The sequence below is a fragment of the Triturus cristatus genome, chromosome 8 (genome assembly GCF_964204655.1).
Source record: "Triturus cristatus chromosome 8, aTriCri1.1, whole genome shotgun sequence".
Taxonomy (NCBI): Eukaryota; Metazoa; Chordata; class Amphibia; order Caudata; family Salamandridae; genus Triturus; species Triturus cristatus.
Window position 1 is genome coordinate 1,642,329,065 of NC_140591.1, and position 26,697 is coordinate 1,642,355,761.

Here is a 26,697-nt window from a genome sequence, read left to right on the forward strand (position 1 = left end):
CTTTAACTTCTGGCCCCAGGATGAGAAGGAAAGCGCCTGCTCGGCGGCTTTTTCCGATTTGATGCGCAGTTTGAACTGCCGCCAACATATTAACACACCCACACATACTAGAGGTCACACACTGGATCAGGTCTGGACCTCCAATCTAGTGATCTCGGTCCCCCTCATACTGCCGTGTGCCTGGTCCGACCATTTTGTCATCTCCTTTTCCCTCAAAATTTCCATCTATCCCAGCAGGCCCCTTGAAACTAATCTCTCCGCTCGAAACTGGAACAAAGCGGACATCAGACAATTTATCAATCTAGTTAGTACCTCCATTCCCCTGGAATCCGACTCCCTAGACACATACGCTCGGAACCTAAACCTCTGGCTTGAGTCTGCCAGTGACGTGGTCGCCCCCCTCAGACGGATCAAACTCAGGCGCCCTCACGACGCTCAGAAATGGTTTTCTGAGGACCTCAAAGCTTTAAAACTTGGTTTGAGACAAGCCGAGCGCCGCTGGCGCAAACATTACTCCCCCGCAGCCAGGGCAGAGTTTTTATCCCTTCTCAAAGGGTATAAATCCTCTATTGCGCTGGCTAAAACCACATACTTCTCTAACAAAATTGTGGAATCTGCTAACAAAACCAAAAGCATTTTCTCGATTGTGGAGGAGCTTTCCCATCCTGACAGAGTGTCAATTAAACCCCTCCCTTCGCAGAAGCTTTGCGACTCCCTTAATCACTTCTTCATTGAGAAGATTGTAAAAATCAAAAACAGCATCTTGGTGTCGCCCTCTCCGAACTCCTCTGTGTCCCTAGCCAACCCTCACGCCGATCCTTTTTTCCCTCTGCCTCTCACCCTGATCCCCCTCATCACGGAGGCGGAGTTTCCCGCCCTCCTCAGCAAAGTCACTTCAGGATCTCCCACTGATTGCTGCCCCCACAAGATTCTATGTAAGGCCTTCTCCGCCTGCCCCGCCCCCCCTTTAGCACTACTGAACAACTCCCTCACTTCTGGCCAAGTCCCTAGCATCTTTAAGACAGCCGAGGTCGTACCCATCCTAAAAAAAACGACTGCCGACCCTACGATCATGAGCAACTTTCGTCCCATCTCTCTCCTCCCTTACCTTGGTAAGGTGCTCAAGACCCATGTTAGTAAAATTTTGAGTTCCCATGTTGAGCAGTCCCACTTCCTCGACTCCCAACAAGCCGGCTTCAGGCCTGCCCACTCTACCGAGACGGTCATACTCTCGGTCATGGAAGAACTGCGCAGGGGAGCTGACTCTAACATCTGTCAGGCTCTGGTTCTTCTGGATTTGTCGGCTGCCTTTGACACGGTCGACCACGCTATTTTGGTCGACTGTGTCAGGCAGGCTGGGATAGAGGGTACCGCTCTTGACTGGGTCCACTCGTTTCTCACCAGCCGTCAACAAGCGGTTCGTCTGTCCCAGTTTTCTGCGGACAAGGTCAACCTGAACTGTGGCGTGCCTCAGGGATCCTCTTTGTCCCCTCTTCTTTTCAATTTATACCTCACCCCTCTGATCAGCTCTCTCCGATATAAAAATGTCTCCGCATTCAACTATGCGGATGACATCCAGCTAGTCTTTAACATCGACTCCTCAGATCAGTCAGTCTCTGATTTCCAGGACATCCTCTGTCACATCAGTAATTGGATGGGGGCAAATCACTTGAAACTGAATCCCGACAAGACCGAATTGGTTCTTGTCGGAGGCCCTTCCAATCCCTGGAACTCCAACTTCTGGCCCTCCAGTCTGGGTCTTCCTCCCTGCCCTACTGACTCGGCTAAAAGTCTGGGAGTTATCATCAGCAAAGACCTCTCGATGAAACCCCAGATAAACGCCACTGTCTCTGCCTCTTTCTTTCAATTACGTAAAATTCGTAAAATTGCACGTTTTCTCACTACCGAAGCCCTCACCCTAGCTCTTTTGGCATTAGTCATTTCCAGAATTGACTATGCTAATTCCCTGTATGTAGGCATTCCTGACTACCAGCTCAAACGCTTGCAGCTTGTCCAGAACCAGGCAGCTCGCCTTATTTTCCATCAACCAAGGCACCACCATACCCGCCCTCTGTTAAAATCCTTGCACTGGCTCCCGGTCTCTGAACGATGTAAATTTAAGTTAGGGTGCCTTATCTTCAAATCCCTGCCCGGCCTCAGCCCCTCGTTCATCTCTTCTCTCATTCACCTGTATGTCCCTTCCCGCAATCTGCGCTCGGCTCACTTGGCTCTTCTCAAAATCCCCAAAGTCAAGCGCAAGAAATGGGGCGGTCCTAAGATTCTCGTTCCTAGCCCCATCTCTCTGGAATTCCCTTCCTTTGGATATAAGACTGGCTTCACCTTACACCCACTTCAGATCCCTCCTTAAGACTCATCTGTTCCGCTCAGCGTACTACTAACCTCATCCTCTTTTCTTCATAGCCCCCTCCCTCACTCTCTCTTTCCCCCTTCTTTCTCAGGCAATTGCTTATTTCAGCGCCAAGAAACTGCACAGTGTACGTCGCGCTTTACAAATGCTTTTCACATCACATCACATCACAGCATGACTCATTTAATCAACGCATAAGCAAAGACTGGCTTTTAATGCTACTAAAACTTGACAACATGACAGGTTTTAAAAGAGTTATCTGTCAGAAAATACACAATGTTACCAAATGCTTCTCTCACAGTGGTTCCCAAATACACACTAACTCACAGTGTGATTCTAGACAAGCACCACTATCCCTAGGAGTTTACCAAAACTCATTCACTACAGTGCAAGTGATAAGGGAACTGCACACAATCTACATATTTCAGGACTGCACTTTTGTTTCAAAGCCTGACTCATTTAATCAAAGCATAAGCAAAAACTGCCTTCTAATGCTACTAAAACTTGACAACAAGACAGGTTTTAAAACAGTTATCTGTCAGCAAATACACAATATTACCACATACTTCTCTCACAGTGGTTCCCAAATGCACACAGACTCACAGTGTGATTTTAGACAAGCAACACTGTCCCTAGCAGCTTACCAAAACTCATTCACTACTGTGCAAGGGGTAAGGAGATACACACAATCTACATATTAAAGTACAGCACATTTGTCTCAAAGCATGACTTATTTTATCAATGCATAAGCAAAGACAGGCTTCTAATGCTACTAAAACTTGACAACATGACAGGTTTTAAAGCAGTTATCTGTCAGCAAATACACGATGTTACCAAATGCTTCTCTCACAGTGGTTCCCAAATGCACACATACTCCCTGTGTGATTCTAGACAAACACTATCCCTTGCACTATACCAAAACACATTTCTTCATCTAAAAGAAGTACTACATTTTAGTATAGAAACATAACATAACTCATTTCACAAATTCATAAACAATGACTGGTTTCTAATTCTACCAAAATATAAAAACAGCACAGTTATCTGTCTGCAAACACATGAAAAACACAAATGTAGAGAAAAAAAGTACTCCCTACACTTTAGCAGGAGAAATACATTAGTCTGATTAAAATCAAAATAGTCTACATACATCCCCTCACAATTAAATAACTCACCTTTCAAGTTGTTTTGTAGATTAAGAGGTATATCAGTCACTCATCATATTTTCTTTTACAGAATCTTTGCACTGTGCACCTCTCAGCAAAAACAAAGAATGGAAAAGTTTCCCTTTCATTTTCCACATATATACATGTAAACATCAAATCACAATCTTTCACACATAAACTCAAAAGCAAACACACATTTCTATTGGTTAAACATTTCAACCCTTTCCAACTGAAATACATTTCAACCCTTCCCCAATCTGCCTTCTACCTGTTACCATAGAAACAGGTCATGGAACACTGCACTGAGCACACAGGTCACAAGTTCAGCACACAATGTTGCTAAACAAGACAGGAAGTGTGCTTGACTTTTCAACATATCAGCTTATCATATATAATGTTCCTTACAATCAGTTTTTGTCAAACAATAATAATCATACCTTTAAAAAACAGAAATATACACCCTACCTTTCAGTGTAGAAAGTAGTTATACAACCAATGATTTCTTGTCTTTTTTCCCCCAAAAATTCTGTGGATCCGCGCACCCAACGCGGGAGAATCCATGCACCCAACGCGATAGGATGCGCGCACCGTGTGCGCATTTCGCCGTATTTTTTTTTTTTAGAAAGGGGACCCCAGGGGGTCCTTCTAGTACCCCCTAAGCACCTCTAGATGGTCAGAGTATTTCCACTCTGCCCCTTTTATATGTTTTACACACTTATTCCCCTTGCTTCTTCAGCCTCGCTTCTACCGAGGCAGAAAATGTCCGCCAACAGTTCCTGGTTTTGAATGTAGACAGACACTTGACAGCCAATTAGCAATCAGCGCGCAATCGGGAGGGTGCGTGCTTGGTTCGGGGAGGGCGCGCTTACGGTTCAGGTAGGGTCCGCGGATCCTCCCCGGCCATAGATATTTATGTACATTTGACTCAAATTTTCTCAGGAACTACTAAACGGATTCACACCATTTATGCAAAAGGCACGAGTCTGAACTAAGGACTACCTCTTTGCCAAATTTGGTGTCATTCCGTTCAGCGGTTCGGGCTGTAGCTGCGACAACAGATCATATGGGAAATTGCATGGGGAAAACGCGTTTTGGGACGGACGGCGGCGGTAAGATTTCACCACATGTTGCAATAATGCAATAACACTTCATATGTAGAAACATACTCAATAGCGTCAGGTGGCAAACACAATTCACCTATTGTTACGCTATTCAAGTCACTTTTTGTGTTACATTTTGTCAATAAAGTTATTGAACCACTACAGATCTTACAACATAATAATGTCAATTCAAAACCAATTACGCCCCAGTGGGCAGTGCGGTCCACATTTAATCCCGCCGTTCTAACGCCCTGAATATTATATCAGCCAATGAAATCATTGAACGGATAAACGGGGGTGATATTACAGAATAATGTCGAGTCAAAAGGCAATTAAGCCCAAGTGGGCAATACAATAGCTGTCCATACTATGCATTTCCACGTCCAAATATGTAGTTCTGAAGTCTGGACAAATATTAATGAAAAACAAGCTATCTCATAGCTATGAAAATTAATTAATTAAATCCAAGTGGACTTTTCCAGACCAGTTCTATATTGGACCACGTGATCATAATAAAAGTACCCATACCCGCTGACAAAATTAGATATAAATATAATGGCTCTTCTGCTCTTTCAAACATTCCGTCTGGAACAAACAAAGAAACAAAGTATTAATCCCTTTGCAGCGGGGCAAATTCCGTCGCGATGTGAGGGGGGCCAGGGTTGGGCGTGGCGCTCGGGTACTCATGACGTCTCCCGCCCGTCATAAATCACAGTGGGCGTGTGCTCATGAAGGCCGGGAGCCGTCCGTACTCCGCCCACTGTTTAATTCGCCCGCACAGGCGGGGAATTAGTGCCGCGTGGGCGGAGCCGCAACGTTCAGACGGCTCCCAGCCGTCATGAGCACACGCCTATCCCGGCCGTCATGAGCACGGAAGGAGTTAATAAAAAACACAATTTACAACAACGTACATTAAAAAGGCATGAACCTATACAGAAGAAAAGAGGATAATATGCAGAAAATGTCATCACCCTAAATGTACAGCCATTTGTTCGTCCATATTCAATCCTTTAGGATGTAAGGCATTGTACTTAATTATCATCTTTGACTCAAGTCTCCTCAACTCGTTTGTCCGATCCCACCCTTTTTCTCGTTTGGGGTTAGTGTCAAGCACAACAAATTTTAACAAAATTACAAATCTGTGTGTGGTAGGTTTTAAAATGACGTGCCACTGGATAGTGCTTATCATAATTCCGAATGGCAAACATAGGCTCCAATATGCGCTCCTTTGCCTTGTGGATTGTACTGCCTATATAGGCAAGTTTACATTGGCATAGAAGGGCATATATCACATACTCAGAATTGCACGTGAGGTGCTTGTCAATCACAAATGGTTTATGTTCAGATGTGAATTTTACTGTCTTAAAACTGCTGCTATATTTACAGGCCTTGCATTGGTTGCATTTATAAAAGCCTCTTATATTACTCCTTGTTTTTTCAGAATGTATCATTGAGTGACATAAGGAAAGCTGTAAGGATCTCGCCTTCTAAAAGTTAGTCCTGGATTTTCCCCCAATCGCTGCTGCCAGATCTGGGTCTGTTTTTAAAACAATCCAATCTTTCATTAAACGTTTTTTAAGGTTCCATGCCTGGTTATTATATCTACTGATAAATCTAATTTTTTGTACCGGGGTCTCTTTAGACCTAGGACATAATAAGTTGTTCCTATCCAATTTCATTACTTTATCAGCTGCTTTTCATATGGTTTTGTTGCTGTAGCCCCGTTCACTGAATCTTCAATTCATGATTTGAACTTCGTTACCGAACCCCTCATCTGTACTGCAATTTCGCCTGGCGTGTATAAGCTCACTATACGGAATGCTCTCAATCAAGGAACTGGAGTGGCAACTATCCGCTCTCAAAAAAACGTTTCCTGCTGTAGATTTCCTAAACAGGTGACTGACAAGTGTATTATTTTTAGCAGTAATTCTGAGATCAAGGAACTCCATTGTCTCCCTGTTGGTGTGGCTACTGAATGAAAGATTGAGTGAATTGTTATTTAGAATGGTGGCAAACTCTAGAGCTTCCTACTGAGTTCCATTCCAAATGCAAAAAATATCATCGCTGTAGCGCACCCAGAGGATGGCATGGGATGTGAAAAGTCTGATGTTACTGACTACTTGCTCCTCCCACCAGCCGAGGTATAATGCTGCAAAGCTGGGGGCAAAGCAAGTACCCATTGCCGCGCCCTGGGTTTGTCTAAAGATTGTTCCATTGATCAAGAAAAAATTACTGGTCAGGCAGATAAGGATCATTTCGATGATCATTTCAGTATGTAACATGTAAGATATTGATCTCTTTTTAGGTCTCGCCTAGCGTTGCTGTGCACATGCTTAGCTCGCTCGGCGAGATTTATTGTTAACAAGGACTTTTAGAAGAGGGCTTTAAGCCCCTAATTTCCATTGGCTGGCCTCAACGTTTATGCTAAACGGTGGCCTGCCATTGGAAATGAGGGTTTTTGGTGGACGCCCATTCGCCTCCGATCCGGACTCAGTGGCCTGCTTTAATGCTGTTGAAATGCAATTTCTTATCTTTATGGGGCCATGTGTTTCTGATTAGAAACACATGGCCCCATAAAGACAGGAGATCCCCATGTTCTGGCTGCAGCACGGTCCTTTCGGGACCGCGTTTGATTATTTAATTAATTTGCTGGGGAATTTGCCAGTCGGGCCGTTTTCACATTTGTGGCTGGACCGCGCTTGTTTTTGTAGCTCTCCTGTCCTGCTACTTATTCTTCCAGGCTTAGCGTGCTTTTAAAATGCATTTTTTTAATGCACGCACATGCTTTTTTATTACTATTTGTTTAAGATCAGCGTGGCGCCCGCCTCACGGCCACCGCGCTTAATCTTAAATCATGGCGGTCCCTTCCGGAGGCCACGGGCGGTGCTCAGAGAGCTTTTCTCATGCATGTGCACTGCCCTCACATGCTGCCACGGAAGGCTCCGTCTGCACAGCTCACCACGCCCTGCAAAAAGCTTCAGAGTGCTTGAAATGAAATGACACCAAACTTTCTGCTAGACTGCCACGGCTCTGCGGCATGAACCAGCTCACTGTCTGGCACGGTAAAAGATTTTCATTCCTTCACATGACTCTAAGGGTTTGAAAAACAACATATTGTGGTTTAGCACAAGTGCAGTGAAAGAGCCGCATGTCACAGGGCACAGTAGCAGCATTCCCCTCCCCCCAGCGCCTGAGACCCTCACGGGTAAGTAGTGCGCTTTACAAATGCAATGATTGATGACTGATTGAGGGTAGGTTGTAGGCAAATGTTATTTGGGATCCCCGCAAACAGCACTGAGCAGGGTTGTTTATCAGAGGGAAATCTTTCTGGGGTAGACGTGTTTGGATTCCACCATGCTGTGTTTGTGTACACGGTGCCTCTCTGATAACAGCGAGCAAGAGCAGGGAACAGAAATGTCCCGCAGCATCCAACATACGCAGGATCTGGAAGCTCATACGGCTCAGTTTGTAGAAGAGCCAAAAGTTAAAAGCAAGTCTCCATTTGAATATGGACAACGTAAAACTGCGGCACAGCATTTCTCGATACCAAGTACTTACTGTGTCTTGTCCCTACTGGAAAATCAGTGTCAGAGCCAGCCTTCTCCAGGTCCCAGGCTAAACGCAATGCAGCATAGAGATCCTATTCATTAGGTTGTTTCAATTGCAGTGCCTCCCCGGTCACGGACTTTATTTTGTTCTGCCTGGTGCTACACTACCTTCTTCCTGGCTTAGTGCGGTTACGGAGCATGGCCAGAGTCCGGCTTGGTGCAAACGGTTAATTTCGGTCGGCTGAACAGGATAAGTTGATACTTAACCCCTTCAGGAAGCCATGTCCATGACTGGGGCTTCTGCATACAGAGCGAGAGTTCAGGCTGAAGAGATGTTTACTGTAATTATGGCAGACGCGTCTTTTGCCAGGCTTTGCTTAACTTTTATTTTTGTTTCTCTCTCTCTCCACAGTGCTTGTATCAGTGTCCCACCTTTCTGTTCCTTGCGTGTTCTTCCTTTTCTGCTCTACCATCCGCTGACTCAATCCTCTCTTCACCCCTCACCTCAAATAACCCTCTCTTCGCCCCTCACCTCAACTAACCCTCTCTTCTCACTATCAGTGACAGTCATGTACTGTATGGCAGGCAGCCTTCGTAGCACCCTCTCACAAGCCCCATGGTATGGACAGCGCCTTGCGGTAATGACAGCTGCACTCTTGGCGCTACACAAAGCGTCACTATCACAGTGTGCAGCGGAAGCCACAACACTCACTACACAATAACCAAGTACACCGTGAAGTGGCAGCTACTCAGGCACAGTGTGCACTACGAACATACAAATGCACTGCAGCCATCAAGGAGACCGCTAGTCACCAAGCACTGCGCTGCTACTGGCTTCGAGGCACCTAGCGTGTGCACATGATGTCACTCAGTCATATTGTTCCTCCCATTTTCTGCTCAATTGTCTTCTCTTCTTCTCCATTTCAGTCTCTTCTCTCTCTATTCCTCCTGCCTCTTGTGGCCCTCCTCGGGTTCGTGTGTTTTCTCGTTTTTTTTTCTTTCTCACCACAATGGTTGTATCCGTGTGCCACCTTTCTGGTCATTCCATGTTCTCTCTTTTCTGTTCTACCATCTCCACACCCAACCCTTCCTTCACCCCCTAACCATCTCTTCGCCCCCTCACCCCACCTAACTCTCTCTTCATGCTATCTCCCCATCTTCCTTTCACATACATCTGCCCTTCTACTCCATCCCCAAGCTGAAGACAGTAAACGGGAGGTCCTCACTCCTCACCAGGCAGAGGTCTGTAAATAACTAGCACAACAGTAGCCCCCCCAGAGAGCCTCCTAGCAACACTAAACACTTATAACGTCCCAAAGGCCACTGCACGCCAACCAAAATGAATAGGTAAAAGACATTGTTGTTTACAAAGCCAATAGCTCTAACTCTAACAAAAGCGAGTTCTATTGCATTGCAAATGCTTGATTTAAAAATGTCTGCACGCATCGATCCCCAAGTTATGGGGAATACATGTATAAAGACTGTTAACGTCCAGACATAGAAGTAGATATTATTTTTGGGATATATGAATATGAATTATTTGCTGGATATATATATATATATATATTCACTGAAAAAAAACAAAGGTTTCAGAGAGGTTATAGTTAGAAATTAGCATTTAAAAAAGCTTTGAAATTCACTGAAAAAAACATAGTTTCAGAGATGTTATGGTTAGAAATTAGCATTTAAAAAACCTTAGAAATTCACAAAAAAAACATAGGTTTCAGGGGTGTTATAGTTAGCTGGCCATTTCACTCGTACAAAACCCTAGAAATTCCTCCGTTATAGTTAGTTCTGCTAACTATAACTCACGCGCCTGCAATGCACTGCTGATGATTTCACATATTGCATCATTCATGACGTGGTCAGTGACATCACTGATGACATCTCAAATGACATCACTGATGATATCATCCAGTGAATGTAGTTTAGTTTGAAATTTAAATATGTATTATATATATATATACCAATCTGTATTGAAGATTGAGTGGATATATAACTGTCTGGATGGAGGATTTAGTATCTGTCTGACTGTCTGTTTAAGTGAGTAATTAAAAGTGTCTCACTTAATACATGGATTAGTAACTAAACTATGTGAATGTGTGCATCACTATCTCAGTTGTTGTATAACATGCTGCATCAGTTGGTCACTAACTACATGAGTGTGTATATTAGTTATTGATTAGTTGGGTGAGTATTTGTATGGGACACTGAGTTTGTGTGTGGTTGGATCGGGTGTGTGTAACTCTATGCATAGATGTGTGAATGGTTGATTGACTAGGTGTATAGGTTTAAGAGTGCATGTGGAAACAGTTGTTTGGGTGACTGATTGTATTTATTTGTGTGTTGGTGAGCGAATATATGTTTTAGTTGTACATCTTCAACATAGTAAAAAAATAAAAGGCATTGTATGTGAGTTGGTGTAGTGTTCTATCAATTAGTGACTGCATGTATAAATGATTCTGTTGTTGAATGGGTAGTTGTGTGTGTAGACTTAGGAATCAGTGAGTGGGTATGTAGTAACTGGTATTGGTGTGTCAATGGTTTCAAATATGGTACTCTGTATTTTACAGTGAATGATGAAAGTTTATACTAGTGTATGATGAGGTGTATCAGATTGTCACGTGGATGATGTCATCAGTGATGTCATCAGTGATGTCACTGACCATGTCATGAATGATGCAATATGTGACATCATCAGCAGTGCATTGCGGGCGCGCGAGTTATAGTTAGCACAACTAAATATAACGGAGGAATTTCTATGGTTTTGTACGAGTGAAATGGCCAGCTAACTATAACACCCCTGAAACCTATGGTTTTTTTCCGTGAATTCCTAAGGTTTTTTAAATGCTAATTTCTAACTATAACGTCTCTGAAACCTATGGTTTTTTCAGTGAATTTAAAAGCTTTTTTAAATGCTAATTTCAAACTATAACGTCTCTGAAACCTATGGGTTTTTCAGTGATTTTCTACAGTTTTTTAACTGTTTATTTATAAATATTTTATTCATTAAATAACATTATATATTTTTCTGAAAACTGCACAAATTTTTTTTTTTGAAATTCAAACTGAAATATTGATTAATTTTCTTGTTTTCATTTTTTATTTTAATAAATTTAAATTATTTTCTTTCAAAAAAATAAAAATGTCCAATTTTTTTCGGAGTCGCTCACTCAAAGCATACACATCACGGTGCACGCATTCTAGCTGCCATTTTAGAAAAGTTGTGAAGGATTCGTGTACGGTGTGTGACGGCTGCGTGTTTTTCAGTTACATCATATTCATTTAATATTACGTGAAGTGCGCGATTGGTATGCGACCAGTCCCTGACTCCTGCTCCCGCGCATTCGCGACACATGCGCATTACGGTACGAGATGATTGTGTGGTGGTGGGTCCTGCGTGACGTCATATACGTGCTGGGGAGCACTGGGTGCGTGACTCCCTGAAAAAAAATGTATGTTCCAAAATGATATGCATGTGTCTTTAATATACATATAAGGGCAAGAGATTATCTAAGATAGTCATAAAAATAATATATTTGTACTTATAAGAAACTTATTTTTATTTTTAAATATATTTTCGCGAAGTCGGGTGTGTGCATCGTGAGTGCAGAGATCCAGGTCAGCAGAGGTGCTGTAGGGCCAGAGAAACCAGGTCAGCAGAGCCGTTGTAGAGCCAGAGAACCAGGTCAGCAGAGCTGCTCTAGAGCCTAAGAAGCAGGTCAGCTCTAGAGCCTAAGAAGCAGGTCAGCAGAGCTGCTCTAGAACCGGAGACCCAGGTCAGCAGAGCTGCTCTAGAGCCAGAGACCCAGGTCAGCAGAGCTGCTCTAGAGGCCGAGAACCAGGTCAGAAGAGCTGCTGTAGAGCCAGAGAAACCAGGTCAGCAGAGCTGCTTTAGAGAGAGAGAACCAGGTCAGCAGAATTGCTTTAGAGCCAGAGAACCAGGTCAGCAGAGCTGCTCTAGAGCCAGAGAACCATGTCAGCACAGCTGCTTTAGAGCCATAGAACCAGGTCAGCAGAGCTGTCCTAGAGGCAGAAAACCAGGGCAGCAGAACTGCTTTAGAGCCAGAGAACCAGGTCAGCAGAGCTCTTTAGAGGGAGAGAACCAGGTCAGCAGAGCTGCTTTAGAGCCAGAGAACCAGGTCCGCAGAGCTGCTCTAGAGCCAGAGAACCAAGTCAGCAGAGCTGCTTTAGAGCCAGAGAACCAGGTCAGCAGAGCTGCTTTAGAGCCATAGAACCAGTTCAACAAAGCTGCTCTAGAGGCAGAGAACCAGGTCAGCAGAGCTGATTTAGAGGGAAAGAACCAGGTCAGCAGAGCTGCGTAAGAGCCAGAGAACCAGGTCTGCAGAGCTGCTCTAGAGCCAGAGAACCAGGTCAGCAGAGCTGCTTTTGAGCCAGAGACCCAGGTCAGCAGAGCTGCTCTAGAGGCCGAGAACCAGGTCAGCAGAGCTGCTGTAGAGCCAGAGAAACCAGTTCAGCAGAGCTGCTTTAAAGGGAGAGAACCAGGTCAGCAGAGCTAATTTAGAGCCACGGGACCAGGTCAGCAGAGCTGCTCTAGAGCCAGAGAACCAGGTCAGCAGAACTGCTTTAGAGCCATAGACCTGGGTCAGCAGAGCTGCTTTAGAGCCAGAGAACCAGGTCAGTAGAGCTGTTGTAGAGCCAGAGAACAAGGTCAGCAGAGCTGCTGCAGAGCCTAAGAAATAGGTCAGCAGAGCTGCTCTAGAGCCAGAGAACCATGTCAGCAGAACTGCTTTAGAGCCATAGAACTGGGTCAGCAGACCTGCTTTAGAGGGAGAGAACCAGGTCAGCAGAGCTGCTTTAGAGCCAGAGAACCAGGTCAGCAGAGCTGCTCTAGCTGACACTGACTGACTGACACTGACAGATTGACACTGACTGGCACTGATTCACTGACACTGACTGACTGACACTGACTGACACTGATTGACTGATACTGACTGACTGACAATGACTGACTCTGATTGAATGACACTGACTGACTGGCACTGACAGACTGACTGACTGACACTGACCGACACTGATTGACTGACACTGACTAACACTGACACTGATTGACTGACACTGACTGACTACTCTCTACTACTCACTCTCTACTACTCTCTACTACTCTCTCTCTACTACTCACTCTCTACTACTCACTCTCTACTACTCTCTACTACTCTACTACTCTCTACTATTCACTCTCTACTACTCACTCTCTACTACTCTACTACTCACTCTCTACAACTCTCTACTACTATCTCTCTAACACTCACTCTACTACTCACTCTACTACTCTCTACTACTCACTCTCTACTACTCGCTCTCTAACACTTGCTCTCTACTACTCTCTACTACTCTCTCTCTACTACTCACTCTCTACTACTCACACTACGCACTCTCTACTACTCACTCTCTACTACTCACTCTCTACTATTCACTCTCCACTACTCACTCTCTACTACTCGCTCTCTACTACTCTCTACTACTCACTCTCTACTACTCACTCTCTACTACTCACTCTCTACTACTTACTATCTACTATTCTCTTCTACTCACTCTACTACTCTCTACTACTCTTTACCATTCACTCTCTACACTCTACTACTCACTCTCTACTACTCACTCTCTACTACTCACTCAACTACTCTCTACTAACTCTCTAATACTCTCTCTCTACTACTCTCTACTGCTCACTCTCCACTACTCACTCTCTATCACTCGCTCTCCACTACTCTACTACTCTCTACTACTCTCTCTACTTCTCACTCTCTACTACTCTCTACTACTCACTCTCTACTACTCCACTACTCTCTACTACTCTCTCTCTACTACTCACTCTCTACTACTCTACTACTCTCTACTACTCTCTCTCTACTACTCACTCTCTACTACTCTACTACTCTTTCTCTACTACTCACTCTCTACTACTCTCTACTACTCACTCTCTGCTATTCACTCTCTACTACTCAATCTCTACTGCTCACTCTCTACTACTCTCTACTACTCACTCTCTACTACTCTCTCTACTACTACTTTCTACTACTCACTCTCTACTACTCACTCTCTACTACTCTCTACTACTCACTCTACTACTCTCTCTCTACTACTCTCTCCACTACTCACTCTCTACTTCTCTCCACTACTCTCTCTCTGCTACTCACTCTCTACTACTCTACTACTCACTCTCTACTACTCTCTACTACTCTCTACTATTCACTCTACTACTCACTCTCTACTTCTCTCTACTATTCACTCTCTACTACTCACTCTCTACTACTCTCTACTACTCACTCTTTGCTACTCACTCTACTACTCTCTACTACTCACTCTCTACTCTCTATTACTCACTCTCTACTCTCTACCGCTCTACCTCACTCTACCTCTCTCTCTACTACTCTCTACCTCTCTCCCTCTACCTCTCTAGCTCTACCTCTCTACCTCTACAACTCTACCTCTCTACCTCTCTCTACACGCACACATATGCACATACATATAAACATATATATGCATATGCATTTTGATATATGTATGTGTATATATATTTATACATACATATATAAACATATATAATCTGCATATCTATATAAATACAAATATAAATGCATGCATACATATACTATACATATATGCATACATATGCATGTTATGTACATGAAAGTTTGAAAAACACTAATAAAAGCAAAGTTAAAAAGCCACCCAATTACAAACTGAATTGCTTTAACTTAAACGAGGGCGAGACCTATTGCATTTTCAATGCATGTTTACTGTGGTTCCATCAAGAAGGCATTCAGGTGTGTCACACATTTGCCATAAATTCTGAATGTTAACACTCTAGTGGCTTATTAGATCACTTTAGTAAAGCTACTGCTCACCAGGGAAGTTTGCTGCTGGTATTCAAAGTGCATGTTTCAGTCTGCATGTCAGAATTTTTTAATGAAACTGAAGAGGATTTGAGAAGTCAAAATGTGCCCTAATTTTTCTTTCTGCAGCACTAATCATAATTTCTATGGCAAAATGAACCCCCTCATTTTTTTCCTTTGCAAATTAAATGTTTTAAGTGTTACCACTTTATTCCAATCAAGATGGCTTCAGGTGTGCCATACTTTTGTAATAAGTAAGACTGTTAGCGCTCTCGTTGTTGTTCTTTAGAACACTCTGGGACATTCTGTCATTGGGCTATACTTGGGCTACATCTGGGTGATATTTGTGCTACATTTGGGCTCTTTTGTCTCTGATGGCCATCTTGGGAGACTTATTTGTTATGAAGTTTCCTAATTAACTTATTTACTACAGTCTCCTCAGTAGGAATACTTTCAGTTTTTTACTTTGATTCCATCAAGAAGGCATTCAGATGTGTCACACATTTGCCATAAATCCAAAATGTTAGCACTCTAGTTGCTCATTAGATCACTGTAGTAAACCTACTGCTCACCAGGGAAGTCTGCTGCTGGTATTGAAAGTGCATGTTTCAGTCTGCATGTCAGAATTTTTCAATGAAATAGAAGAGGATTTGAGAAGTCACTCAAAATGTGGCCTAATTTTTCTTTTTGCAGCACTAATCATACTTTCTATGGCAAAATGAACGCCCTCATTTTGTTCCTTTTTAAATTAAATGTTTTAAGAGTTACCACTTTATTCCAATCAAGATGGCTTCAGGTGTGCCATACGTTTGTAATAAGTAGGACTGTTAGCGCTCTAGTTGTTCTTTAGAACACTCTGGGAAGCTGCAGTAGAACACAAAGGAATCAACTGACAGTCTCTGCCCTTGTTGGATGTACATTTCTTACTGAGAATGTCAGACTTCATTTTCACATGACTGAGAAAGATAATGTGAATTTTCAGAAAATATGCTCTCAGTTTAGCTTATAGATCACCTTCCAAACCTCTGTGAGAAATGCATGAGAATATATTTTTCTCTCAAACTTGATTCATGATATCACAGCAGAAGGCTTTTTCACATGGTAAAATCACCTTAGAACACACCACAATTCCTAAAATGAGTATGGTACCATCAACAAATGATTTATAATGTAACTAAAGTCTTAAAACCTTCTATTAACTGCAATGCTTTTTAATGAGGTGCTATCATGTATCATGTATATTGGTCCCAAGGTGGCTGCCAACACTCCTTGGATGAAGTGCTGACAGCCAAACAGATCTCACGATGAGATGTGTGGTTAGGCTCCGCCCAGATATATATGTGATTTTGATTTTGGTTTTCTCAGGAACTACTGAACGGATTTACACCATTTAAGCAAAAGGCACGACTCTGAACCAAGGTCTACCTTTCTGCCAAATTTGGTGTAATTCCGTTCAGCAGTTCCGGCTGTAGCTGCGACTAAAGGTCCCTATGGAAAATTGCATGGGAAAACACATTTTGGGACCCCCCTTTTTTCTCTGCCCCCGCTTGACGAATCACCCCGAGACTTTCAGGATAGGAGCAGACCGGAGCGGGCCACGAGTTTGGAAAAGTTCGTCAAGTTGGTGAGTGAGGAAAATCCACTTCCTAGCGAGATTTTTCCTCGTTCGCACACATCAGAGTCAAGTTGGTGAGCGAGGTAAATCAACCTCCTGGTGAGATTTCTCAATGTGGGTGGTTGGATTTCACAATGCAAGTGGTTGTGGCAGCTCGCGACAGCTCGTGTTGAGAAATCTTCCTTTTGTGTTGAGAAAGCTGCCGCTTGAGTAGAAGAAGATGTGCCCATTTGTGCTGGGCATGGTGCCATTTGTCATGAATTTACAGGGCCAAAAACCCGGCGCTGAAAATCACCGTGAATGGCATGAATCTAACTCACTCCGCCGCTTCTGGAACTCCTCGTAGTGCGGCTATGTTTTTTTTGTCATTCAGAACTCTGCCCAGGCATACTCTTTGAATGCCTAAGAGCCCCAGCAGCCTGGAATCCTGTGAGCGGGGGAGCATCTAGAGGAACTTGTCATTTTTTAAACTGTTTGAATGGGTCCTCTTGTGTGGACGGAAGGAGCTGGCCTGACAACTCCAATTCCTATTTGGTTGTGCACGTCTCGAAAAGGAGTCCTCCTCCTCCACTGTGCTCAATACCACTCTGACTATTGGATGCCCTTAAAAGCCCTGAAGGCCTCATTGTTTGGCCTACACCCTGAATTTTGCCCATCCCTGGGACGGTGGGCTTCCTGGTCAAGCTCACTCGCCGGACAATATGCAAACATGAAGGGCACACCTACGCTTACCGCAGCCTGCAGCAGATGGTCCAGACTGTGCAGCACACAACAGGGGTTTCCTTTTCTCTTGTGCTGCCCTCAATCCCCTTTGCTTGTACTTCTTCCTGTTTTAGGAGACTCTAGTGGTGTCAGAGTGTGTGTGTGTGTGTGTGTGCTATCTACCCTTCTGGTGTTAGTGACTGCACTCTACACGTCAGTGTTTCTTTCTTCTGCTGGGACAGGAGTCTGTTTGTTGCACTGCCATGACCTCCCAATGCAAAACAAAAAAGAACACCATCCTTAAGGACCTGCTTACTAAGACACCAGCAAAGAGGTCAGACCAGGATAGAGAGGCATCTCTGACCCTGCCTACCCCGGCGATGGGGGCTCCCACGGGGGCAACAATCCTGTATCAAAGACATTTCTGGAACAATTCTTTGGGGTCCTCCTGGACAAATGTGCGGGACTCAAGCAGGACATAGTGACAGAAGTGAAAGACCCCAGATGAGATGTAGGTGACATGGGTCAGCGAGTGGACCCTTGAGAACAAACCTACGACTCACGTGAAGAAGCATTAGATGGACACCACTAGGAACTCCTTTAGCCAGAAGACAAGCACATGGAGCTTCGTTATGAACTAGAGGATCGCGGAAATACATCTCGGAAATGCATCTTAGTACCCTAATATCCCCATAAAAGTGTTGACATTACAGGTAATACCTGGCAAATTAGCCATGTGGCTCCAGAACTTCCAGGCAAAGAAATAATTATCGAACAAACCCATAGAGCGGGTTGCACAGACTTTCTCCAGGCAAGCACAAGACATCCCCACATGCTTACACTATTATGGACAAAAGAGGCCATCATGGCTGCAGTGCATGGCAAGACTACAATTGACTTTGAGGGCATAGAAATATTGCTTTATCAGGACCTTTTCCCAATAACACTGCAATGCCAAAGGGCCCTCCGGCCTTTGACTGACTTCCAAAGCAGGAAAAGAATTAGGTTCAAGGGGGAGCACACCTTTGGCTCCAATTTGCCTGGAACAATGCGATGCAGAATACCCAAACCTTAAGAGAAGCCCACTCATTGCTGGACATGGCGGTGCTTCTGGGTGAGCTCAGCCCCCTCCACTGGGCCCAGCCTCCCGAATGCAGGCCTACTCCGCTCTACCCGCCGGAGGAAGAAAACCTTTGTAAGCCCTTTGAAACTGAGAGCTGCAGGGAACAGGCCTTGATGCTATGCCAGTTAAAGCACCACAACGGTACCACAGATCCGGAGACCGAACACTGATGGCTTAACAGGCCGGAGACTGTGCCGCTACTAACCAACTGGCGAAAGATAGTCCTCTTTCTTGGGGGGCTGATTTAATCTCGTCTATAAACTGCCTAGGCATAAGGCCTGGCTCCTCACCCCACTACTGCTGTTTCTTGGAAGCGAAGTTCCATAGCCACATTGATTTGTAGAATGAAAAGAAAAAACTGCCAAAGACATGGAGCCTTAAATGTTGGTTATTAGTGTTCCCAGGCGGGAAACTTAGTTGCTGACTTGTTCTTTGCCCCCCCCCCCCAAATTTGACAACCTCTGCACGCTCATTTATATTCCAGACGCCACATAACAGCAATGCATGCCTGTGATGTATATATATTTCCTGGCCCGCTCAGCCATTGCTGGATCCCTCATACTCACCTATCAATGATTAAAATCCTCAGCCTCAATGTCAGAGGCCTTCATGCACCCGTGAAGCGTGTTACTCTCCTTTCTTTTCTCAGAGATACTAAATGTGATGTCTGTCTCATACAAGAGACCCGCCTGCTCAAAGCTGTCTAGAAGCGTTTACACTCCTGGTGGTTTGACCATGAATACTTCTCTTCTGGTCCAGCAAAGAAAGAAGTTGCAATCCTCCTAGCAACCCACCTTACAGGGAGCGTGACCCAAACACATACTGAGTTGCCTGGCGGGCACCTATCGCTGCACATCGATCTGAAAGGTTACAGGCTCACACTGGGGAACCTACATGCCCCAAGGATCAACCGGAAGCTTTCCTTAAAGATGCAATAGGTCACATCCTAACCACCCCAGACACAGACTTCATAATAGGGGGTGACTTACGCATAGTAGTTGATTCACAGCTGGATAGATCTATACAACGACCAGGCCATGCTGGTACTCTTAAATATGCCTGTAGACAGTGGCTGACAGGTGCAGGTTCACAGACGTGTAGCAACAAACACACCCAACACTTTCTTTTCTGTTGCACAATAGATATATGCCCAAATTGACTTCTCCCTGAATTCCCCATGCATCACGATGGCAGCTACAGTAGTGGATATTTGGGTAGCTGCCCTTTCAGACCAGTCCCCTGTCACTCTCAGAAATGTACCTCCTAGCTCCATACCACCTCCCTTTCTATCCCACTCTTGTGGGAAACCTTTAAAGCCACAGTGCAGGGTAAATGTATTGCTATAGCAGCTCGTCTCAATAAAGATAGGTCCGATCTGCGAGTCCAATTAGAGGCTAAAGTCAGGGAACTAGAGGAATCACATGAGAGACGCTTAACGCTGTTCGTTCTATCACCTTATTTCGTTTCTAAACATTTTTGTTAAGATCTATATGGTAGTTTTGGCAAATAGACTGGCTCCCTAGATGGAGGGCCTGGTGGGCCCAAACAAGGCTGGGTTTATACCCGAGAGGGGCTACAGCGAAAATACAAAACGTATCGGACACAATTCAGCGCTCTCACATAACAGCCCTTCTCCTTTCCATCTATGTAGAGAAAACCTTTGATTGTGTCCACTGGCCATATTCCCACTCGGTGTTGATGCCATTCGGCCTTGGTCTGCAGTTCTGTCGGTCGATCCAGTGTAGCTATACTTGGGCAAAGCTGAGGGTTAATAGGATCTTGTTTCAGTCCTTTCGAATCTCCAGGGGCACTCGACAGGGCTGACCCCATCACCGTTATTATTTGTCGTATATATGGAGCCATTTGCCGAGCGGATACATAACCCAGAGATAACAGGTAAAGCTATGAGGACAGGGTTCACAAAGTCGTGCTGTACGCTGATGATCTCTTACTAATTATATTGAATGTTTACGATTCCCTGACAGGGGTGATGGGAGGACTGGTGGCGCTTGGAGGGGCCACGGGCTTCAAAACTAACCTCCAGAAGTCCTTTATTCTGAACCTCACCATTTCAAACACTTATCAAGCTCAGCTTGAGGCTGGGTTCCCGTTCACTTGGGTCTTACAGGGGATAGGGTACCTGGGTCTGCGGATACACCCGCCAGCTGTACTGGAGCATAACTATGCAGTGCTCCTGACGACCACTCGCTCAGACTTATCCAGCTTGAAGAGTTACAGCCTCTCTTACCTGAGGCCGTCAAGGTTAAACGTTTACCAAAAATTCTATACGTCATGCAGACCTTGCCGCTCCAACCCCACTCACAGACACTTGACAGATTGCAGGGCCTTATTTTGATATTCACTTGGAATGGTAAGGAGGCACGTATGGCAAAGACACAGGCATACCTATCTCAATCAGATGGAGGAATTGGGGCTCCCAATCTGAAGTGCTATTACCAGGTGGCACAGCAGCGTTATATGATGGAGTGGTCTCGGCCTAGTACTGAAAAACATTGGTGCTTTATTGATCAAGCAGTGGCAGGTAACCATATTTGGAAGGTTCCATGTCTACCAAAACCACACGGCCAGCTGGGGTCTATATTTCACCAATACTCCCAGCTACCCTTGGAGCGTTGGAGAGGGTGCAGTTCCAGCAGGAACTATCCGCCCCCATTCACCCCAGACACCAATTATAAGGGACCGAATCTGCCCCCTGCACTTCATGGCTCAGCATTTACCGCATGGCAGGAGGCTAACTGTAAAAGGGTAGGTGACCTATTCGATGTAGAATGGCCTTATGGACATCTCCCAGGTCCAGTCGGCCTATTGGCTGCCATCGGCAGCACGCTGGCAGTACATGGCTATCTGCCATTGGCTGTCACAACCCCTGCTTTATCCCCATGCCAGTAGACACCTCACACCATTTGAGAAATGGCTCCTTACCCACTCTCCCGACAAGCACCTCCTCCCTGATGTCTATACCTTTCTCACCACAGAAATCATCGAAAACACCTGCACTGTGACTATGGGAAGTTGAATGCAAATGCACCTTTACTATTAAAGAACGGCATGACATTCTCCACCGCACCCATGCCTCAGCCCACAGTTACCTCCAGCAAGGGAATGTTCCTTAAAATTGCACATTATTGGTACTTTACATCAGTCACGGTCACCCAGTGCAAAGCAGACGAGGACAATGTATGTTGGCAACGCTGTGAATAACCTGGCACCCTCACTCATATTCTTCAGCAATGCCTCATATCAGCTCCTTTTGGAGTGAGGTGCTGGCTGCGGTGGATCAAAGGTTTGACAAAGACATACCTAGGTTTCCCAGCTACATTTTGCTGGGACTCCCGAACCCTTTGACATACCCACTAAAATGTGCAAAGAGTCGTGCCATTACTCTAGCACTGGGAGCTTCCAAACAGTGCTTACTTTCCCGCTGGGGCTCCGTGGCAATCACAACACAATTTAACTGACTGCGCAAACTTTGAGAATCGCTGGGAATAGAGAAGTTGATGGTGGTGGTAACCCATACATTACACTTGTTTGATAAGACATGGTGGGCATTTGTATCGGTGAGATGAATTTAAAGAACTGACCTGCCCAATATACTTACAAGTTCTCCGTCTGACTTATCCTGATCATAAGCCCACCTAAACTGGCAGATGGTTGATGATCTCAGCCTCTCACATTCCTATCATATGACTGGTGTCTTGTCCTCCGATAGGTTGTCAACACACACACCTACACCTTCTCACATCCTATCCGGACTGTTCTCCCCTCTATTTTTGTATATCTCGCCCTCTCATGTTATAAGTTTAAGCAGTGTTTCCCACCAGCCAGTGGATGTAGGTAAGCTGATTGTTGTACCCTGCTGCTTCAATAATAAAATATCTTAAACCTAAGAATATTTTGTTTAAGATGTATTAAAAAATCCTATCTAAAGTAAAATGCTTATATTAATTTATGTTACAAAAATTACTAAAAGTTATTTATAGAATTATTTTTAATTAATTCAAATATTTTGTAACAAAATTGTTTTTAATTAAAAACATGTGTAGGAAGGGAGCATCCTTCTAGCATAGTTACCCCACTTTTGGCCTAGTGTTGCTGTGTTTTTGACTAGTCTGACTGGGATCCTGCTAACCAAGACCCCAGTCACTGTGCCTTCTCCCTAAATATGACATTTGGTACATCCACAGTTGGCTACTGGTGTACCCTTGTAAGTCCCTAGTATATAGTACTGAGGTACCCAGGACATAGGTACACCAGGGGTCTCCCATGGGCTGCAGCATGTATTATGCCACCCATGGGCATCCACTTAAACTGTGACTACAGACCTACCACTGCAGCCTGTGTGGGTTGGTGCTTGCACCTCTCACAACAGATATAGGTTTCCTTATATCTGAGATCATTACACTTAAAACCTATAAGTCACCAATACAGTCCTGAGGGCAGGGTGCATGGTTATAAGGGTGACGTTGCCCCTGCATGAGCAGGACACCCCTAAACACCCCAGAGTTGATTCTCCAGCTTTTGTAAGTTCGGTCAGCCATTTTATACATGTAGTGGACATCAAGTCATTTACGGATGGCTAACTATATATTGGCTGCACCGAAACCATTCATGTTTGGTATCAAGCATGTTGGAACCCTACCCCAACACCAATTCTGGTGTTGGATGTAGGGTCCCATGTACTGGGGGACTCTCTGGGGGTATGCCCCGTATTCCCCCGTACCAGACTTTCAAGGTCTAAAAGTAAGCTAATGCTGTTGCCGACTTCAGACACGATTCTACCCTCCTGCTACTGAGCTGCCAGACAGGACTTAGGGGCCTATTATGATCTCGGTCGTAAAGCCTCAGACCTAAGGTCGGAGGCTTTACGACTGAGGTCGTGGGTTTCAATTCCGACCGGCTGATTATAATACAGCCAGTTGGAATTTAAACCGGCCGGTCATTCCAGCTGGTTTCCGACAGACTCAAGGAGTCCATCGGCCAGTCGGAAGCCGGCCCGTAATCCAAATTAAAGGCGTTTCTGCCTTCTGAATTATGATGCACCGTTTCAGGCAGGCTTTCCATGCCGGGCTTTCCGACGTGGAAAGCCTGTTGGAATGCATGTTTGGGGCCCCTGGCAGGCGCCCTTCTGTTTGAGACCTCTGGTTGGGGGCCCCCCTTGTTGATCCTGCACTGTGTGGCAGGCACCCCGAGGTGCCTGTCACAGCATGCAGGGATGAAAACAAACTCCCATGTCCCCATGGGAGCTTGTGCTACGGCCAGTTTACAGCTGCAGCACAAGCTGCCACAGGGAAATGGGAGTATGCGACTGTACCATGTGCAGTCGCATTGTATTTAGGCGGTCGGGACTGCCCACCAGAGGTCGGTCCGACCCGTATCCCCGAAGGTGCGGCTGCCTGACATCATAATAGGCCTTTTAGTGTATTGGCCTGGGGGCGCTTGCCAGCGTCACCAGACTGCTTTGAAGGGCACATTTAGTTTGAGCCACTTCAGGTAGCCCTTGGCTCCCACTCCAGTGCAAAACTGGACAAAGGATATGGGAGCATCCTGCCCTCTGTGCAGCCCTCTTTTGGGAGGGACCCCTAAATCATCCCAACCCTTTCCCCAGAGTACTTAGGAGCTTACCTGTGGGTTGCTCTTCAGAGTCATTTTGGGACAAGATTCAAAACTGAAACCACTTCAACATCGACTGTCTGAGCACCTGGACTTCGATGGACTTCGCCTTGAACTGAGACTGCACCTAGGACAACTCCTGCTGCTCCTGGTCTCGCTGTTCTGCAAGTCTTCTTCATAATTTGCTCCTGTGCTTCTTCCATGTTCTTCTCCAAACCTGTGGGCCTCAAGTACACACTAAGTAATCTCCCTTGGAGTGAAGGAGTCACTCCCCTGCATCTGCAGGCACCACAACTAAGCTGACCTGTCTGCTGCTCCTGATGTCCCATGGACTTTGAAAGGCTCAGCAATGCAGGTGGCGGTTCTGCAACTCCCTCGAGGCCTGGCCTGTCTTCTCACCATGTTTGAGGCCAGTATCCCTGGAGTACATTTACAACTGTTTGGAGACCTTTTTGGCTGATAAAGCCTTCTCCTAGATGTCTTCTAAAGCATTAAAAGACCTACCGCTACACATAAGAGCCTTGTCCTCTCATCTTGAATTCCACAAGAAGTAGAAGGCCTGGCTTTTGAGTAGTCCCACTAGGCCCTAGGTGTGCTTAAACTAACACCTGTAGCACCAGGAAACTCTCCCAGGTGATGGTGTACTATACAAATCAGCATTAAATAACATAACAGCTACTATAGAAGTGCAGTTTCTGAATAGCAATTGGGTTACTCTTTTGTGGGTAGGTCACCGCAATTAGGGTTGAGATTTCGGCATAAAAAATAGGAAGGAGAGGAGGAAGCGTATACCTGCACATGTAGGTTTGTGAATAGCATCTTGTAGTATGCAATTAGTACTCAACATACTGAAATATTACGTTTTTGAACACGTACCAATAAAGTAAGAAAAAGGTTGTCAACCCAGGAATTCAGAGGAGTCATTTACAATCTGTGATTGACTGGTGGCTCCAGGATGACTCAGCGCCACGGTTGATAGTCTTCACACCAAACCAATGTCTCAGATAAAAGTCTGTGCCTCCAGCATGACTCAGCGCCATGGTTGATAGCCTTCACCCCATACCAATATGTCAAACAAAAATATGTGCCTCCAGCATTATTGTGGACCGTGGTTTGGAGCCTTTATGCGATTCCACTGTGTCTGATGAAGGTTTGTGCCTCCAGCATGACTCTGCATCATGGTTGATAGCGTTCATCCCATATCCGTGTGTCAGATTATGTTATGCACCTTCACTTTATTTTCACACTTTCTGTTCGTTTGTCAATTTTTTTGATTAGTGTGCTTCCAAATTGAAGGTACAGTTGATCTCATAGAGAAGCAACAGAGACAACACATTTCTTGCACTTGTAAACCGTGTTATGTTTGTTTGCTCTGTTACAGTGCAAGGACTGTGTTGTGGGGGCTTTAGCATGCAGCATGATCTTCAGAGCTCTCTCCAAGAAGGAAAAGGACACCAACAATGCAGAAGAAATGAAGGTCTTGGCGGAACTGTTTGATGAGCGAGCATCAGGTCCTGAGTGTTTTGTTGTTTTCCTCTTGAGCATGATTTGGGAAAAGGAAATTCACATCATAAAATGCATAACATGCTCAATTGTCCTGCCCATGCTTGTGCATACTGTAGTGCCATGGACCATAAATGGCATCCTGCACAGGACTCATTCACTTTTTACGAATACTTTTTACATATCCCCATTTATGTTTCTATACAAGTCTGTGATACCTATGCCATTATACTGCTCCCATGTTGGCTCGTTGCATCTTTCATATGCCTTTGGTTTATCTGTTGTGTTTTCCATTTTCCTCCTTAGTCTTGATTGGGATGGCTTGCTCTCTTTTTCCCTGCTTCTAAGATTTGATTCCTTGCTCTCCTTCTCTGACTGCAGTCCAAGTGTCATGACTAAAGGCCTCATTTTGATTTCAGCAGACAGGTTACTCTGTTGCAAACGTTAAGGATATCCAGTCTGCCGTATGTCCAATGCATTAAATCCATTGGCACTTCTAATATGGCCGACTGTCTAGCCTCAATGTTTATGATGGAATAACTCACAAGCTTAACTTTAAATTAAGCCCTAATTCTTCTCTCTCCTTTGCCTGTGATTCCATTGTCATTTTGAGCCCTCTCTCTCCTCCCTGACTATAATCTGGGAATCAGCTATGAATCCTCTCTTCTTATCTGGCTCTTTGTCAGGGTGTCATCTTGGATCCCTTTAGCTCCTCCTCAAATTCTGGATTAATCTTTGATACCGTTCACCTCCTCTGCCTGTAATCTGCCTTCTTTGAATCCTAACTGTGTTTTTTAAGTGTTATCTAGGTGACATCTTTGATTCTTTCCTCTCATTGTCTGTCTGTGATTCAGTTGTCATCATTGTCCCTTCTTTCTTTAATCAGAGTGGAATACCTCCCTCTGTTTCACTGTATTTAACCTGTATCATCTTTGATCCCTTCCTCATCTTCCTTGACTGTGACTTAGCTGCCATGTTTAATTCTTCTCTCTCCTTCTATGTTTAACCTTATATTGTCATGTTTTATCCCTCTCTCTTCTTCTCTGTCTTTACTCATGGTGTTATCTCCAATTCCTCGCAC

General features: G+C 44.7%; 1 protein-coding gene across 1 annotated transcript in view; it reads left to right on the plus strand.

Moving 5' to 3' along the window:
• Positions 1-26,697, plus strand: part of LOC146808477 (transient receptor potential cation channel subfamily M member 2-like) — a 1,642,641-nt gene that overhangs the window by 782,431 nt on the left and 833,513 nt on the right. The window contains exon 14 of the mRNA XM_085623575.1: positions 25,495-25,624. Within this exon, the coding sequence (XP_085479701.1) occupies positions 25,495-25,624 (130 nt within the window). The remainder of the gene's footprint in view (positions 1-25,494; positions 25,625-26,697) is intronic.